The sequence below is a fragment of the Platichthys flesus genome, chromosome 23, assembly GCF_949316205.1.
Source record: "Platichthys flesus chromosome 23, fPlaFle2.1, whole genome shotgun sequence".
Taxonomy (NCBI): Eukaryota; Metazoa; Chordata; class Actinopteri; order Pleuronectiformes; family Pleuronectidae; genus Platichthys; species Platichthys flesus.
Window position 1 is genome coordinate 10,899,176 of NC_084967.1, and position 15,380 is coordinate 10,914,555.

Genomic DNA, 15,380 nt, shown 5'->3' on the forward strand with positions numbered 1-15,380 from the left:
TATTTTTTAGGGCAACAACCATTATTTCAGCGGAGTCTGTCCCTGAGCAGAAACCAGGGTGTTAACTTAGAACATTACTGGCAGCTGCACAGGGTCACACGGCGCCACTGAAATTATCTTAAGCCGACTCTACTGATATATAAAACCAAGATATATTCACTTACATACTGAAACACTGAGGGCATTAATTACATGGTTGTTTGAAATCATGTGGCCCTGAAAATTCATTTTTTTTTTTTCAATGGGGAAATGTGTGCCTGTTAACTACACTGATTCAATGTCACATTTACAGTTAGGAAACTGAATCGCGAATGAGAAATCAAGTTAAGTTTTTTCCCATATTACATAAAATAAACAATTAAGTTTAATTTCAGACACACATGACTGAATTTAAAAAAATACTTTTTTCTATTTACAGAGTAAGAGTAGCTGCAGGCTTGTTAATTACTTGTCTATTGCAAATACTTACTTTACTTTGACTATTCAAGTGAAATACTGAAAGAAACTAAACACACAAGATAGTTTCCAACATCTTGTGTGAGGAAGTATTGTTGCTCTGGCTTGATGCCATTTCTTCTACTGCAGTTCGTGTCAAGCTGAAAACACTTACCTTCAGGGCTGTGGAGAGAAGTCACTACAACCTAAAGTACTTAAGTACTCAAAGCCATGCATATTTGAAATCAGGCTGATTAGATGGAGCCTTGTTGGAAGTTGATTAAATAAGTAAGGCATCATGCACCTATAAGTGCTAAGGAAGAGGGAAATTAACAAACATGAGACAGTAAAAGCTCCAATCAGCCAAAACAATCAAAACCAGCTGTAAATAAGCTTTTAACTTAACATTGTAGGACTTGTTCAAGACAAATAGCATCAAGATATTTCCCCTCACATCTCAATTTTTCCACATAATTTTTCTATCAAAAATATTTAAAGCCTCTTTGAAATTTGCAGTTATTACACAAACACATTTCAGGAGAATCATGAGGGTTTGGTGGTACAAACAGCAACCTTTCTCTCCTTCAGAGTTCAGCCTATGATTCAGAGCGAGTCCTGTGGCCATTACAGTGATAACATGGAGTTTCATGTCCAGTTTCTTTTATACACTATGGAAACGAGGTATTTTAAGGGATTGTCCCTGAGATTTGAACCAACATCATGGATAAAAAACCATTCAACAAAACAAGGTCCAACAAGACAAACAAAAAAATAAAAAAATTATTCTACAGTTTACACAATAGTGAGGCATCCTGAACAAACTTAACATATGCTGTGCTAGCCCCCGTTATTAATTTCAGGGTTGAGTCTCTCAAACGAAACAGGACAATATATGGCAGCTTTAGATTAAACATTATTGCTTTGAACCTTGACATTACCTTGACATTTATATTTACTCAAATTCAAATTTCTCTGGGTAACGATTTAGGGTCATCTATGATTTTGAAAATAAAAAACATCAGCTCAGGGTCAGTGTTTACAATGAGCCTGTTAAAACAGAAATGCAAAACATGAACATGATGCAGGTGGTATAAATGTCTTGCATTACAAAACAGGACATTTCTTATGGTAATTCCAGTTGAATAGAAAGCTTTACTGAATTTGTTCCTCACGTACGGGCGTTAAAATACGATCATACAAAAACATGTTACATGTGGAACATGGGAGCAAAAAGTCACACTTACTTCAAATTGCAATTTTTCCATTAAAGGGATTCATTGATATTTGAAAGTTGACAAATTCCATTTAAGCCAAAAACTTTAGTTGCTCACGTCATAACGGGTTTAAGTCCAATAATTCACATTCACAATATGACAGACAATTTGGTTTGGAAATAATATAATAAAAAAATAATGGTAATATAAAAGTGCTCTTGTGATGGTGGCTGCTGAGCTCAGTTACACATGAATCAAACACCAGAAACCACTTGAACCCCTGAACATTGTGCGTATTTTAGGTACTTTTGTGTGTTCCAAAGGTGTCCAAAAATGTGCATGTACACTTCGACCTTCAATTTTTCAGATCAATAAATCAGAGCCCATAGTGCATTCTAATCTTTCTTGCTTAGTCAATCTCTTAAGAAAAAACAAAAACAAAAAAGTCCAGCGCAGCTTACTAACACCTTCCATGTATAATCAAATTGGACCAATTCAATATGAAAAACATTCTTCACTCCAAAATATACATTTAATATAAACGAGCCGAACATGTAGAGGAATTCAACAAATGCAGAGTGTACCTCAGTAAACATTTTTTATTACAACACCATCTAGTATTTAATCAAAAGCAGAGACATTTACAAACATTCTAACCATGAAAAGAATAAATGAGAATGAGAGGAAGAGGTGGGGGAGAAAACATCCAACATATACCCTATAAAGACTGATCTCTAAACTGAATGTACACAGTACAGCGAGCCAAGGGAAATGAAAAGCAAATAGGATGTAATGTTTGTGTCTTCTATTTAGGGGGCGTGCGGGCCTCTTTATTGTTTCATTGCAAAAAAAAGAAAAGCATCACTCGTCTTCATGTCAAATAAAACATCATAAAAATAAAAGAGCTGTTTGGAAAGTTTCTTTTCTTTTTATCTTTAGATACCATGAGTATAGGTGTTTGGATAACATAGCCTTACACAGGTTTGGTTCTTCCATCCACTGCTCTGAGTCAGGCAGACAAGATGAACAGACAGAGAGAAGGATGGGTGGAGAAGGAGAGGAGGAGAGAGATGGGAGGGGTGGTGGAGGAGTAGGTGGTTGTAATCCTGTCCGGTCATGCAGGCTGGGGACGTTGTGGTGGTGGTGCACTGAAAGCGTTCCTCCTTTTCCTTCCATCCATCCTTGATCCTCGTGAGCTGAAAGGTTTCAAAACGAAGGGTGGAGTTTGGTTTCGAGGCAGCCCAACAGTGAACACTCCCTCCCTCCCCCCACCAGTTAACCTCTACACATACAGAGTGCACAGCAGGGCCGGGTTCAATTCACCATCACCATGGGTCAGAGCTGGAGCATTTGTTTCTGCCCACTGTGTTACCTTTTTTTTTTTTTTTAAATAAAAAAAACTATAAACATAGCATTTTAATATCAAAAGTTCTTTTTTTTTTTTTACATTAGTTCATCTTAAACGACTCAGTTGACTGTGTATTGCCTCCCGACCCTCCGCACAGACACAGAATAACATGTCATGCAAACTGGAAGAGAAAATATCCAGGATTCAGGGGTGAAATCTATCAGACTGTACACAACAGTACAACTAATTGCAGGTACTGAGAAGTTGAACTGTTCATTTAGTCCATAGCACAAAAACTGTCTATTACATTAAAGACAGCTAATGGAATCCATTTTATTGAAGTTAACTTGGGATGCTTTACAGAGCTGTCTCCATATTGCATCATGTACTATTACACTGTGTTAGTGTGCTTAGTTTAGAGTATTTATTCGTATTCGACGGGAGTGAAACTAAGATCGGTAAATGCTTCAGGTTTGTTTTATCTTATCAATAATGAGCCACTGACAGAATGTTATTTCCCAATTACCTTAAGGATTTGCTTCCTTATTTATAAACTAAGCTTTATACTTTAATACTGTGTGTGACTATGAATGTTGGTTTAGTTGTGGTATTTGCAAACCATAGAAATTGGATTCTAAATTTGGATACATAAGATGGCTGTTATTATTTTTTCCTCACAGACAGAACTAAAGACCTTCCACCCAGGGATGTATGTGATTTGCCAAAAGCACTTCAGGAATTTTACATTTAACAGAAATAATGTCAGTGTTTTTTTTAAACCCCCAAGTGAGAGAAAGCCCAGTAAGAGATACAGGGAACTAGGAATGCAACCTCTTCATCACGAATACAAAAAGGCAGCTTTATGACCTGGTGTTAACACCTGCCCTGAATGATTTGATCACAAGTGGTCAAAGCTAAGTGCAGGTCTGAACGCACGCAAAAAGGCCTAAGATCCAATTACAAAAAACAGATTGGGAGGTGGTCTGGGACACACAAAAGGACGGCCTTCTCAGCTGACGTACGTTTAAACATATTTATGCTGCTCAGATTCCACACCTTCATTTGTTTGCGCCCACCACCATAACATTAACACTGGCCACCAGATTATGGTTTAATGATTTTCCTTCAATTGGTAAAAGTCTATTGATTTAACTCTTAACGTATTTTCTACACCTCATACACAAGTCTGGACTTTCGACTTAATTCTTAACCAAAACAAGCTGCTTTCAAAGCAAAAAGGGCTCAGGTCCATTATTTGATTGAAACTTCTATAGCATGGCAACATTTTTCCTCATAGCAACGCATTCATTCTTTCAGACTCACCGGACTCCTCTCACTCACTCGCTCGCTCTAAAAGAGACGCACACCGACACAAACACAGGCGCCACACTCAGGACACTTACCCTGCTGTCAACTTGTGACCAGATCTCTCAGGACAGATGTTTGTATCAGATCTAAACAGAGCCTTGGACTATCAACAACGATCTACTTCAGCCCTGTCCATTTTATTGATAATTAATTTTTCATAAAACAATTCTTATACAGAAAAGTGTATTTAAATTTGTCAAAGATTCAAATGCATATTTGAATGTTTTTTTGCTGTAAAGGTGTTTTCTTTGTACATGGTACATAGTTACAGACAAAATAACAGTTTAGCCGACAATACCAATTTTTTACAAATTTACAAATTACATCCAAATATCAGACTAAAAGAAAAATATAATTCACTTTGGATAAAATGCCATATTGTGGAACCATTGTTCAGTGTATTCTAGTTCCTAGGAAAACATTAACATGTGTAGCAGCGAGTCAGATAACAGCACAAAACTGAAACAGGGGTCAAACCAGGGTCAAGCAGTTCATCAAACAGTCTGACATTGGATACTTACCATCTGATAATTCACATATTACAGGTTTAAACTTGGCTACGGAAGAGTTTTAATTAACACATCTTCAGCAAAAGCTTGAAAACACTTGGTATTCAAGAGAACAGCATCTGATAAATGCACTGCTATTCTCTTGACCAAGATAACATGGGCCATAAACATTATCAAAGTAAAAGAACATCCCTTTAAGATATGTCACTGTACCTTCCGCTCCTGTTTGACCCTGGTTTGACACAAAGGACTGATCTCCTGCACACATACACCTACATTCAGACTTTAGAGGTAGCATAGAAAGTCATATCGGCTCTGTACAAACAGTGAGTATTCCCCCATGACAATATGAACAGATACAACAGTGCTAATGCAGCAGCGGACACAATAAATAGCCACACTACCATCAGGAACAGAAGCTGATTAACATGCCGTGAAATATCAGACTCAATGCAAAGGAAATGATCAAATGGAAAATGCACATATTTGGCCTCATTACATACTGAACACCCCCCAAGTCCTTACGATTATTCTCGTTTCAGACAGACAAAAACAGTCATTATACTGTTATCTTCATATTCTTTAGGTAACATCAGGTCTTGTGCCCACTGGGGATCTCTCATCTAACACTGAGAGTGTTAGAGGACACTGCAGCAGTTGCTGGTGAAATACTGGTGTTGATATATAAAGGTGATTTGCTGTATGGGAAAGAAAACATGGAATAAGATCTACTTTCTAATTTAATGATATTAAAAAAGGTTAGTTTTTGTTGAGAGGTTCCCAGTGGACACAAGATTTACTTTTCAGCAAAACCTTGTGTAGATAAAGGACAATTGAGCAGAACAGAAGTCAGATTCACTAAACCTGCACTGACAGCGAAAAACGAATAGATCCATACTATAGATCGAATCACAATCTTTTGGTAGCTCTATGGGTTTGGGCTTCTATTAAAATCAGATACGCCAGGGGCAAAGCCACCCCAGTTAGTATTTCTCAGAATAAGAGGAAAACATGTAAATAATTTGTCTAATGTACAGACAGAGTCAGTACAACTTCAGACATCGATCTTTCAAGATTAAATAAAGCTTCCATCGCACATCACATTTCAAATTATGAGAAACATTATTTGGGGTGATGCATTGCTGTGCGTAGATCCCAAAGGTCCCATGTAACCTATATGCTCTTTAAGGACTGATTTACACAGCCACTCACACACACCTTAGGGCTTTGGCAGTAAAGGACATGGGAACGACACAACAGTTCAAAGCCGATATTTCAACTGCGGTTCGAACTTAACAAAAAGGTTTTCATATTTTTCATCACAGAAGTGATGCAATGGAAGAAAGCATCTTCCCAGATATAATACAACATGATTCAAGAATCCAAAATGCCATGAAATCACCAGCAAGCCTCAGACAGCCAAACACATTAGTTGTGTACAAGGCAGCGACTGGTGGTTTTATAATAATCAACCCATCTTAAACACGGCTTCTCATCCTAACAGCCATCCATAATGCTACGAGCCAAAATACCCAGAAAAATCTGTATAATCTCATTTCAACACTGAAAACTCAACCCTGCAGCCTAAACAGAAATCATTTCAGTACAGGTGTCAGATGAAAATAAAATATTAAAATGCATACTCTATGCGTCAGTCTGACAAATAATAAGTAGCATACAAGTGTGATTTAAATGTATGACATCAAGAATTGTTGGGCGTTTTTTTTTTCCAGCATTCTCTCATTTACAAGTTCTCAAAGATTAAATTATTATTCTAGTTAATTCATGTAAATTTTAAGCCACTGATCAAATCACAATCAACATTCTGTATTTCCAGAAAATGACATCAAAAGGACAGACTATCACAGAATATTTGTAACCTTTCCTCAATGTCTTAAATTGAGGTAAAGGTAGTGAGAAAAAGGAGGCTACAAAACAGTAAATGTGACACAAGTAAATGCCAGGAAATATTTGTCATGCAAATATGGTATAGTCACATTGTCAGAATTTGTCTATCCAAAAATCATCAGATATTGACACTGATTAATAAATTTAAAATTATCTTAATGAAAACATGACATTAATTTATCCAGCTTTTGAAATGAAATGGTGAAAACGTATACAACATTACTATGAATGCAACATTTACAAGGTGTATACTTGTCTCCTATAAACTGAACATTGTGATTTTCTTGTTGAAAACAATCTCTAAGAACCCTACACTTCAACAAGCTACAAACTCACACATAACAAAGAGCTTCAGAACTGTGTCTTGATATTTAACCCAGAAATCATACTTTTGATCGACTGGCCACAGCTGCTGGTAAATCCCAATTTCTGATTATTTCCACTTTATAGGATCAAATCACATGTTTGAATCTACAGAAGTACAGCATCAGGTTAGTGCTGTTTTATACTTTCCCACAGGCTTTCATCAAGATACTGTGAACCTGTATTTTCTTATTCATTTAGCTGAATACAGAAAGTGGATAATGAATGAATTTTGTGATTTACCAGCCTCAGAGACGTGCAGGTCAAAAACATAACAATTAATTCACAAAGTCAATTTCGAGTAACGGTCAGTGTTCTCTTTGTTTTGGAATAGTGCTAAAAAAACTCATACATATAACTGTTACAAAGCCCTTTGAGCAGAGTGAATACAACAAGTGTAATGTGACAAGATATTTCAGTAAAAACACAAGCAACATAAGTGCGATTGTCGATTCTGAAACGTGATTGAAAGTGTGAAACTTACCTGATACTTACCAGACACCATAAAGACTGCATATTATAAGTCAATGTTGCTTACCATTTCTCTTCTAGTACCCCCCCCACGAGGAGGTTCAGGAACATACATTTGGATCATAACTACTGTCGTTGTAGATTTTAAGGTTCAATTAATTTGAAAGCTCCTAATTTTCAATCAAATATTGATATGACTTCAAAAAGGGATTAGACATGTTTAGAAGCATTTTATGCTCTAATCATTAACTTGAATGTGACTGTACTGTTGTGGGAAATCTAAAGAGTAGATCAAATTTTGGACAGAGTATGTCTATATAGTTAGATTTTGAGATTATGAAGCCTTTAATCCTGATTTGATGAGATCAGCCAACAAGAATAATCGCTGGTGTTTTCTATTCTAATCGTGCAGTTGAGGACTTAACTAGCCTGACTCCTTCCAGATCCATGAAAAGTGCAGGGAGCATGAAAACAAGAAAAAATGTTATGACAGAAGAAAATCCCAAAGGTTGTACCCACCTTGTCTTGTCTAACGGTGTCGGTACTCCCTCTCCCTCTCTCTTTCCCTGTCTCTGTCTCGGTCCCTCTCGCGATGGCGGTCCCTCTCCCGGCTGCGTTCTCTGTAATAGTCCTCGTGCCTGTCACGGCTGCGGGACTTGTGTCGTCGACTCTTTTCTCTTGAGCGGCTGTGGTCACGCTCTCTGGAGCGCTCTCGCCTGGCAGAGACCGGCATTAGACTGTGATTCAATGTATTAAATACTTATTGTATATTGTGGCAATTTCCATGATGAAAAAACAACAACTTCATGTTACAATTAGCACTACAGAAAAAATAGCACAACAATTAGAAGTGGAAAAAAAATTGTCTTTAGAATTTAAAAACTGCAGACTTTCTTTCTCCTCTTTAGTACAGCTAATAAACAACTTCAATGTCATATTTAATAGGACACTTATTTGCATAAAATTCAAATTCTTACCTGGAGGCCGAGCCATAGCTTTTTGACTCAATTCCATGGAGACAGTCCTGCAGGGAACTGATGAGGACCTTACAGCGGTCGTCTGCTGACACTTTGGACTGTTTGATCAGACTGATGGCAGTCACCAGCGTCTCTATAGCACTGCCATAGTCAGCTAAAACAAAGAGGTTGCATCAAATGTTAATTTATGCGTTTCTTAATTTGATATTATGTGGCATTTAGTTGCATTCTATGTACATCACTATATGTTACCTGCACTGGCGTCAGACACGGCCCTGGATATGGCGCTGGAGGAGATGGCTCTGTTTCTGTTCATGATCTCCTCAAACTCTGCCTCACTCAAGGGGGTTCGTGACGCCTCCATCTCCCTATAGAGACAGACAAACATACATTAGCGTCATGGCACTTTCTATGTAACCAATGTTAACTAGTTGTGCCAAAGATTGCCAAGAGGAAATTATATGATTTGCTGTGTAACTTATTTGTCCCACATCACCACCCACTCTCACCGGCCTCCGGGTCCGAAGTCTCTCTCATAAGGTGGCGGGCGTCCGTATGGGTCGTTTGGTCCTGGGGGCCCTCGGCTGTCGTTGGGGGGCATGTTGTTGTTGCCAGGTGGGGGAAAGAAGGCGGGGTTGACATGCGGGGCTGGTGGTGGTCCACCCGGTGGGGGACCAGGCATGTGTGGAGGAGGAGCCAAAGCCATGGGCGGTCCAATGGGACCTGGGGGACGAGGAGGGAAGGGTCCTGGAGGTGGCGGGCCCTGTTGGGGGGGTGGGGGACCAGGGGGAGGGCCATAGCCTGGAGGAGGGGGGCCTGGAGGTAAGGGTCCCATTGGTGGCTGGCCAAACTGACCAGGGAAGAGAACAGGAGGAGGCGGCCGGTCACCACGGTTTGGAGGACCAGATAGGGGAGGGGGGAGGCCCTGTCCAGGGGGTGGAGGTCCTGGAGGGCCGGGGGGGCCAGGTGGACCAGGAGGGGGACGTGGAGGACCTTGCATCCCACCTAAAAAAGAAGAAAACAAAGAAAAAAACAGAAGCTGGTGAACCCAAATCTTTATCTTTTGTTTATGTTGCAGCAAGTAGAGCCTTCCTCAGCCTGCATCTAAAGGGGAAATAAGTGTTTTGGTCAAAATCGTGCAGACCTTTTCTTCACTGGTTTAAATCTTGTATAGGCCCAAAGTCATGTTTAACATTAAATATATTATGTTATGCTGTTCTTTTTCTGTTTCCTTCTAATACAGGTATGATTAGGTTTGATTGTTCAAAGCACAGATAATGACAGACAGATATGAGCTACAGGGAACAACAAATGAAAAACACAATGTTAAAAACCCGAAGGCAACAGAAGAGATGAGGATAAACACCCAAAGCAATTTGCTTTCAAGATGACTTTCCTTTTTTAATCCGAGGTCTTGCATTTAATGATGATTTTATTTTCCTCGGAACAGCATTTTCAGAATGCCAAGATCTTATTTGACATACCTAAATATATATTGCAGTTGGCAAACAGGGACTCTTATCAAATTATGTTAGAAGGCTTATTGGGTGATTACACAGCTTTGACATTAGAAACTATTTGCTGTAAATCTCTCGTGGGACTTGAGGAAGCAATTTTGCAAAAACTATTTTCTTGATATCAAACAAACTATACATCCGTACGCAGTAGGGCAGCAAAAGATGGACAGAAATACTGTATGTACTCTGACATACAATGATTCAGCAGGCAGCAGTGTGCAGTACAGAATAATTCTGCAGCTTCTGACGTTTGATGTTTTCATGTGAACACTTCAAAATATTAACTCTGGCCTAATGTAAGGCCAACAGTATTAAATGAAAACAGTCTTTTAAGAGATCTAGATAACTTGGTAAATTCGGAAAAATAAGGTGATCGATCAAATCAATCAGATCAAACGAGGTGTTTCACCTCTGCCGCGCCAGCTTCCGTTCCTGCCCCCTGGCGGGAAGGGATTGAAATTCATATCCATCAGAGGGCCATCTTGGTGCCTAATCAGATCTGGTGTCATCCCCGAGCCTAATGGGGAAGAAAGCAAACCAATCACAACTCTCCCCTTGATAAACGTCTGCCTACCAACTGAAGGCCTTTGATGGCCCAGCAGCATGGGGCATCAGTCGCAAAGCGAGACAAGAAATGTGGGAAAAAAGGTGGGATGGAGGGCAAAGATGCAAAAAATGGAAAAAAGCTGGCAAGTCCATTTTTTTCTACTAGAAGAGAATGGCAGCCAATCCAAGATTTGGAAGAAGTTGAAGGCTGGTCGCGAGTCAAGTAAAGCTGTGAGCTAACTGCTTGTCAAGGAATGGTGTGGGGAAATTATCAGTTAACAGAAAATTGCAGCTAGGGAAGGATTATACGTTCAACTCAAAAGATAAGTTGGTCAAAAAACCACAACCCAGATGGTGGGGGAGACGCATGCAAAGGCACAGCTCCACCAGGAGAGAGATTCCTCATTCAACACACACAATACAAAGGACGAGCCTTGAGTCGATGTGGGCGTGAGCAGCTGACTGAGCAACACCGCCAGATACAGATTATCATATTTATAAATGTTTTACGTTTTCAAAGCACTTATTGCACTATGATGCAATTATGATTATAAATAATACAGTATTATCACAAATGAAAAAAGCTGGGGGGGGGGGAATAAGACAGAATAACCAAAGTCAGAATCAGGTGATGCCAACACATCACAGAATAAATATGCTTGTAGTGAGTCCGTCACTCGTGATGTGTTATTCTTCCAGCCTTAAATTGACTCACTCTTTTAAGCTGATATTCCAGAACAGACTTCATAAGCATGCCTTCCCTGAACTCACCTTGATTTGTAGAACGTGGGTCAATCTAACATTCAACAAGCTCCAATGATTTCCTCAAAAGTCCTAAAATTCGGAGTCAGCCAACGTTATACAAAACGTGTCCTGCCATCATTCCAATAAATGCTCACTCCTTCCTGCTTGGAATGCGTTATAAAACTCATCTTGATTGATTGGATACATATTTCAGTTTATGCGCTAGAGTATAACCCAGCTTTGATTTGATTAATAAATCTGGCCTTTTTGTATGTTATCTTTCAAATGACTGAACTGAGCGGGACATCATCCCATGTTATCCCATGTTACCAATCTTACCGGGAAAGTGTGGTGGCGGTCCTCCGGGTCCAATAGGACCAGGGAAGCGGTCTCCTCCTGGGCCGGGTGGTCCAGGGAATCTGCCTCTGCCACGACCCATGGGGAAACCTCCACGGAGACCTCCACCAGGGGGACCAGCTTTACCTTCCCCAGACATCTGACCTGACTGAGTACCTGAGAAATAACACTTACCCTTATTATGTATATCTATGTATATACATATAGATATCTTGAAATTGCGGCACTAACTGACTTGCACTAGCTGAATTAATGCTTTTTGTCTTGAAGTGTGTAGCTGTGTCAGTAGGTGCTGCAGTGTATTCAGGAGACTAACTGGCATGTCAAAGCATGGGTAATTGTTTACATGAATGATTTCAAACAGCATAGTGACAAGTCTTTTAGTTAGCTTTTGTAGTGTAGATGCAGAGTGTTCACTTGCCCTCCTTACTTTTGCGTGACTGCATCTCAAACTGACTGAGAGACTGTTTGTTGCACGGCGTGACGATGGGACTCTGACCATGGAGCTCTCTCTTTGATAAGAGCTCCATTAACTTCCTGGATGAAGCCTCTGAGCCCACACAAACAAGGGCAAATCTGAGAGGAACAGGAAATAAAGCTTTTTCTCATACTGGCTTCCCAAGCATCACCGCACAATCTACAGACCAATATTCACAACTTCATCAGATTTAAAGTATTTTTATTGAAACTTAGACACTTTCGGAAAACTAGACTACAAGACAAACAAATTCATTCAAAACGATTGTATCATATCATATATTTCTCCAAAGTTATGGTTAATGCTGACAGCATTATGACACAATATAAATGTATATAAAAGAAGCCCTTATCCTCAACTGTTGTTTAATGGAATCACAGTATGCACAGATAATTAAGGTCTTACCCTTTTGATTGGCCATTTGCTCTGTTTTCAAAGAACTTTATTTCCAGCACGTCTGCGATGCCTATCGACCTGATTGTTTCTGTCAGGTCCTCATCTGTTGTCCACTGCACAAGAGACGAAAACATTATAACCACATGAACTTCAATATTATAGTTTTGCAGAATTTGAGAACCTGCCTATAAACTGGATCTACACTTGGCACAGCCTGAACAGAATTACACCAATGTGAAGTCTACCTACCCATGTGAGGTTGCCTATGTATAGGGCGATTCTTTTTCCTGTGTAGGTGTAAACCACATTTGGTGGGGCACTCTTGCCTCCGTCTGAGCCCCCGGGTGCAGGCAATGCGTCCAGGTAGTCACGGTCCTCTGGAGCATCGCCATTATTGGCTGATGGGGATATTACATCGTCGTACAGATCGATCTGCTCGTGAACCGGATAGTCAGATTCCTGTTGAGCATGAAAATATCAGTTGTGTTAATATTTATAAGACGTGATTAAAGGTGTTCCCATAGCAGCACATAATATGCCACGTCGGGCATCAGCGAGTTTGCTAGTATGTACTGATCCAATGCAACCAGTTATTTCTTTAACTTAAATGGCGATGTGAAACATATGCAAGACTCAAGCTTCAGAAAGTTATTGCTGTATATTCCTTTATTTATTTGTGTTCTTTTTAAGTTATGACAACAAAAGAAGTTTATATATATTTTTTAAAAGGGTTAAACCTGAGCCGGGCTATGCAAGAATGATAGCAACCATTTCCATCCAAGGTTAATAGCTCTCAGCAGTTAAAATACTTAAAATAACTGTTGTGTTTTTAAATGTACAGGGATGGGACTCGTTATGGGCTGATATGTCAAGCTCAGGTTTCGTCACAGCACTTTCACAACAGTAATTATACCCATAACATCTGCAATTGCAGCATATGATACTGAAATGAGTAGCTTCACACAATGTTTTGATTAGTCAGTACAGCCTAAATAGCAGAGGTACATTTTAAACTGTTAGGCAGAAAAGGGCCAATTATATAAACTGCATGATGTGTTATTACAATAAATCCACTACAGTTGGCAAAACCTGTCAACTTGGCCTTTCATTTAATTGTCTTATCCACTCTATACTTGGTGTTACACTGTGAACACATCCATATTTCGTTACGGCTGCCGGGGATGTAATTGCCACAGGCTTTTTTCAGGAGGATATTCACCAATGAGCATCTCACATTAACTGGGCGAGTGTTTGTTGAGCAGATGGTTAGAAATGACAGCCATGTGTAGTCCCAGCATTGCAGACAGCACATGGCAGCATGTAAACAATCCCTGCCTGGTCATGTAAGGTTAACATAAGTCGGTCATATGAGGACTGGGGTGGCTCGAGTTATGCCTAAATCTCATTCAAAGACTTGCACAAAACCCAAATAAACGATATATCGACCCTGTTTATTTATTTACACTAAAATAGGTTTTCATTTAACGTTGCAGAGACTAATACTCTACAACACGTCTGCTGTGTGGAAGCTCAGGTTAATCAGATCAGGAGGAACCCGGGAGAGAAGACGAAGAGTTGCTTGTCTCCGGTGACGAGCAGCTGCATGGTTGTTTACAACGAACCCGTCGGACCAACATGACGCAACGTTAAACCTGTTTGGGGAATCATTGTCTCTGTGCGGTTTTGCACGAGTGAAATTAAATGCGTCTCTTTTACCAGATGTTCAGCAAAAGAGCGTACGAGTGAGACAAAAACTGTATGTGCCGAGCAGACACAGCGATGCTACAACGAAGCTAGCAAGCCCCAAGCTAACAACTCAAACCCCCGCGAAACACAATTCTAGCTCATGCTTACAATTCAAGAACACGTTACAAGCTCGTTTACACCTAAAATATTGTATTTGGTCTAAACTTCAAAAAGGACTGGAACATACTCCTTACAAAAACAACAAGTGGCTTACGCTCAGCTAAGCTAACGTAGGTGTGTTTGTTTGGATCCCGCCACGGAAGGCCACGAGCGAGGCCCCGAGACTTCGGACGCCATGCAGCCGCTTCTCACCCGCACTAAGACAAATACACACATTTGCACAACACACACTCGACGATTTAATGCAACAAACTCCGTGTTGAACAACCGCAGCAGCACGGATGTAGCATTTGGGCGGTGAACGCTAGCTGAGGCGGCCGGTTTGCAGCATGGTGGTCGGGGGGGAGGGGGGATGTGTACGAGCTGGGCTCCTCTGACCCGACAAACCGCGATATTCTCTTATTATAACGTCAGGGAACTGTTACACACATATACAGAAAATAACATACATGGCTGAAGTGCGTTGAAAGTGGAGCTATTACCTGATTAAATTCCTCCTCCACGTCGGCGTAGATATCGATGTGATCCACACCGTCCGCCATTTTCCTCTGAGCCGTCTCCCTCCGATCGGAGTTGCAGAGACACAATGAGAGCGACAACAGGCGCCCCCGGCTGGTCACTGCCGCTCACTACACACACAATCATCACATTGTTTTTATTCTGAGCATCTTAAGTATTACAATAACAACGAGAAGGTTTTGCATGAATTTTCAGAATTATATGAAATTAAATTTGTCCCACACTGTGATTCTTGTGAGGCGTCAGAAGCCAAGGTTGGAAACTACCAAAAATATAAAAGTAACTTTTTATATTTTAAAAGTAAGGTTGTCAAATGTATGCAGTAAAGTAGAAAATGGTTCTCTCTGAAGTGTGTATCAGAAGC

General features: G+C 40.0%; 1 protein-coding gene across 4 annotated transcripts; it reads right to left on the reverse strand.

Moving 5' to 3' along the window:
• Window positions 1–2,228: 2,228 nt before the first annotated feature.
• cpsf6 (cleavage and polyadenylation specific factor 6) lies at window positions 2,229–15,111 on the reverse strand. 4 transcript variants are annotated; one of them, XM_062383134.1, is made up of 11 exons: window positions 14,980–15,111; window positions 12,881–13,090; window positions 12,641–12,744; window positions 12,188–12,333; window positions 11,740–11,913; window positions 10,520–10,627; window positions 9,103–9,598; window positions 8,846–8,961; window positions 8,594–8,747; window positions 8,136–8,332; window positions 2,229–2,845 (listed from the first exon to the last, which is right to left on the reverse strand). In XM_062383134.1, exons 1-10 carry the CDS (start codon window positions 15,037–15,039, stop codon window positions 8,146–8,148), a joined length of 1,755 nt encoding a protein of 584 aa, XP_062239118.1. In that variant the 5' UTR covers window positions 15,040–15,111; the 3' UTR covers window positions 2,229–2,845; window positions 8,136–8,145. The 4 variants fall into 4 exon arrangements, with proteins under 4 accessions (XP_062239118.1, XP_062239116.1, XP_062239117.1 ...); XM_062383132.1 differs by having other exon boundaries at window positions 8,136–8,353; XM_062383133.1 differs by having other exon boundaries at window positions 12,179–12,333.
• Between the last annotated feature and the right edge of the window lie 269 nt (window positions 15,112–15,380).

What these genes read in the sequence shown, in the direction of transcription:
- cpsf6 (XM_062383131.1), bottom strand. Translation starts at nt 15,039, where the DNA reads ATGGCGGACGGTGTGGATCACATCGATATCTACGCCGACGTGGAGGAG. An exon ending in TGGAGGAGGAATTTAATCAG is followed by an intron (nt 13,091 to 14,979) that starts GTAATAGCTCCA and finishes CATGCTCAACAG; the next exon opens with GAATCTGACTATCCGGTTCA. An exon ending in AGCTATGGCTCGGCCTCCAG is followed by an intron (nt 8,354 to 8,593) that starts GTAAGAATTTGA and finishes ATTGAATCACAG; the next exon opens with TCTAATGCCGGTCTCTGCCA.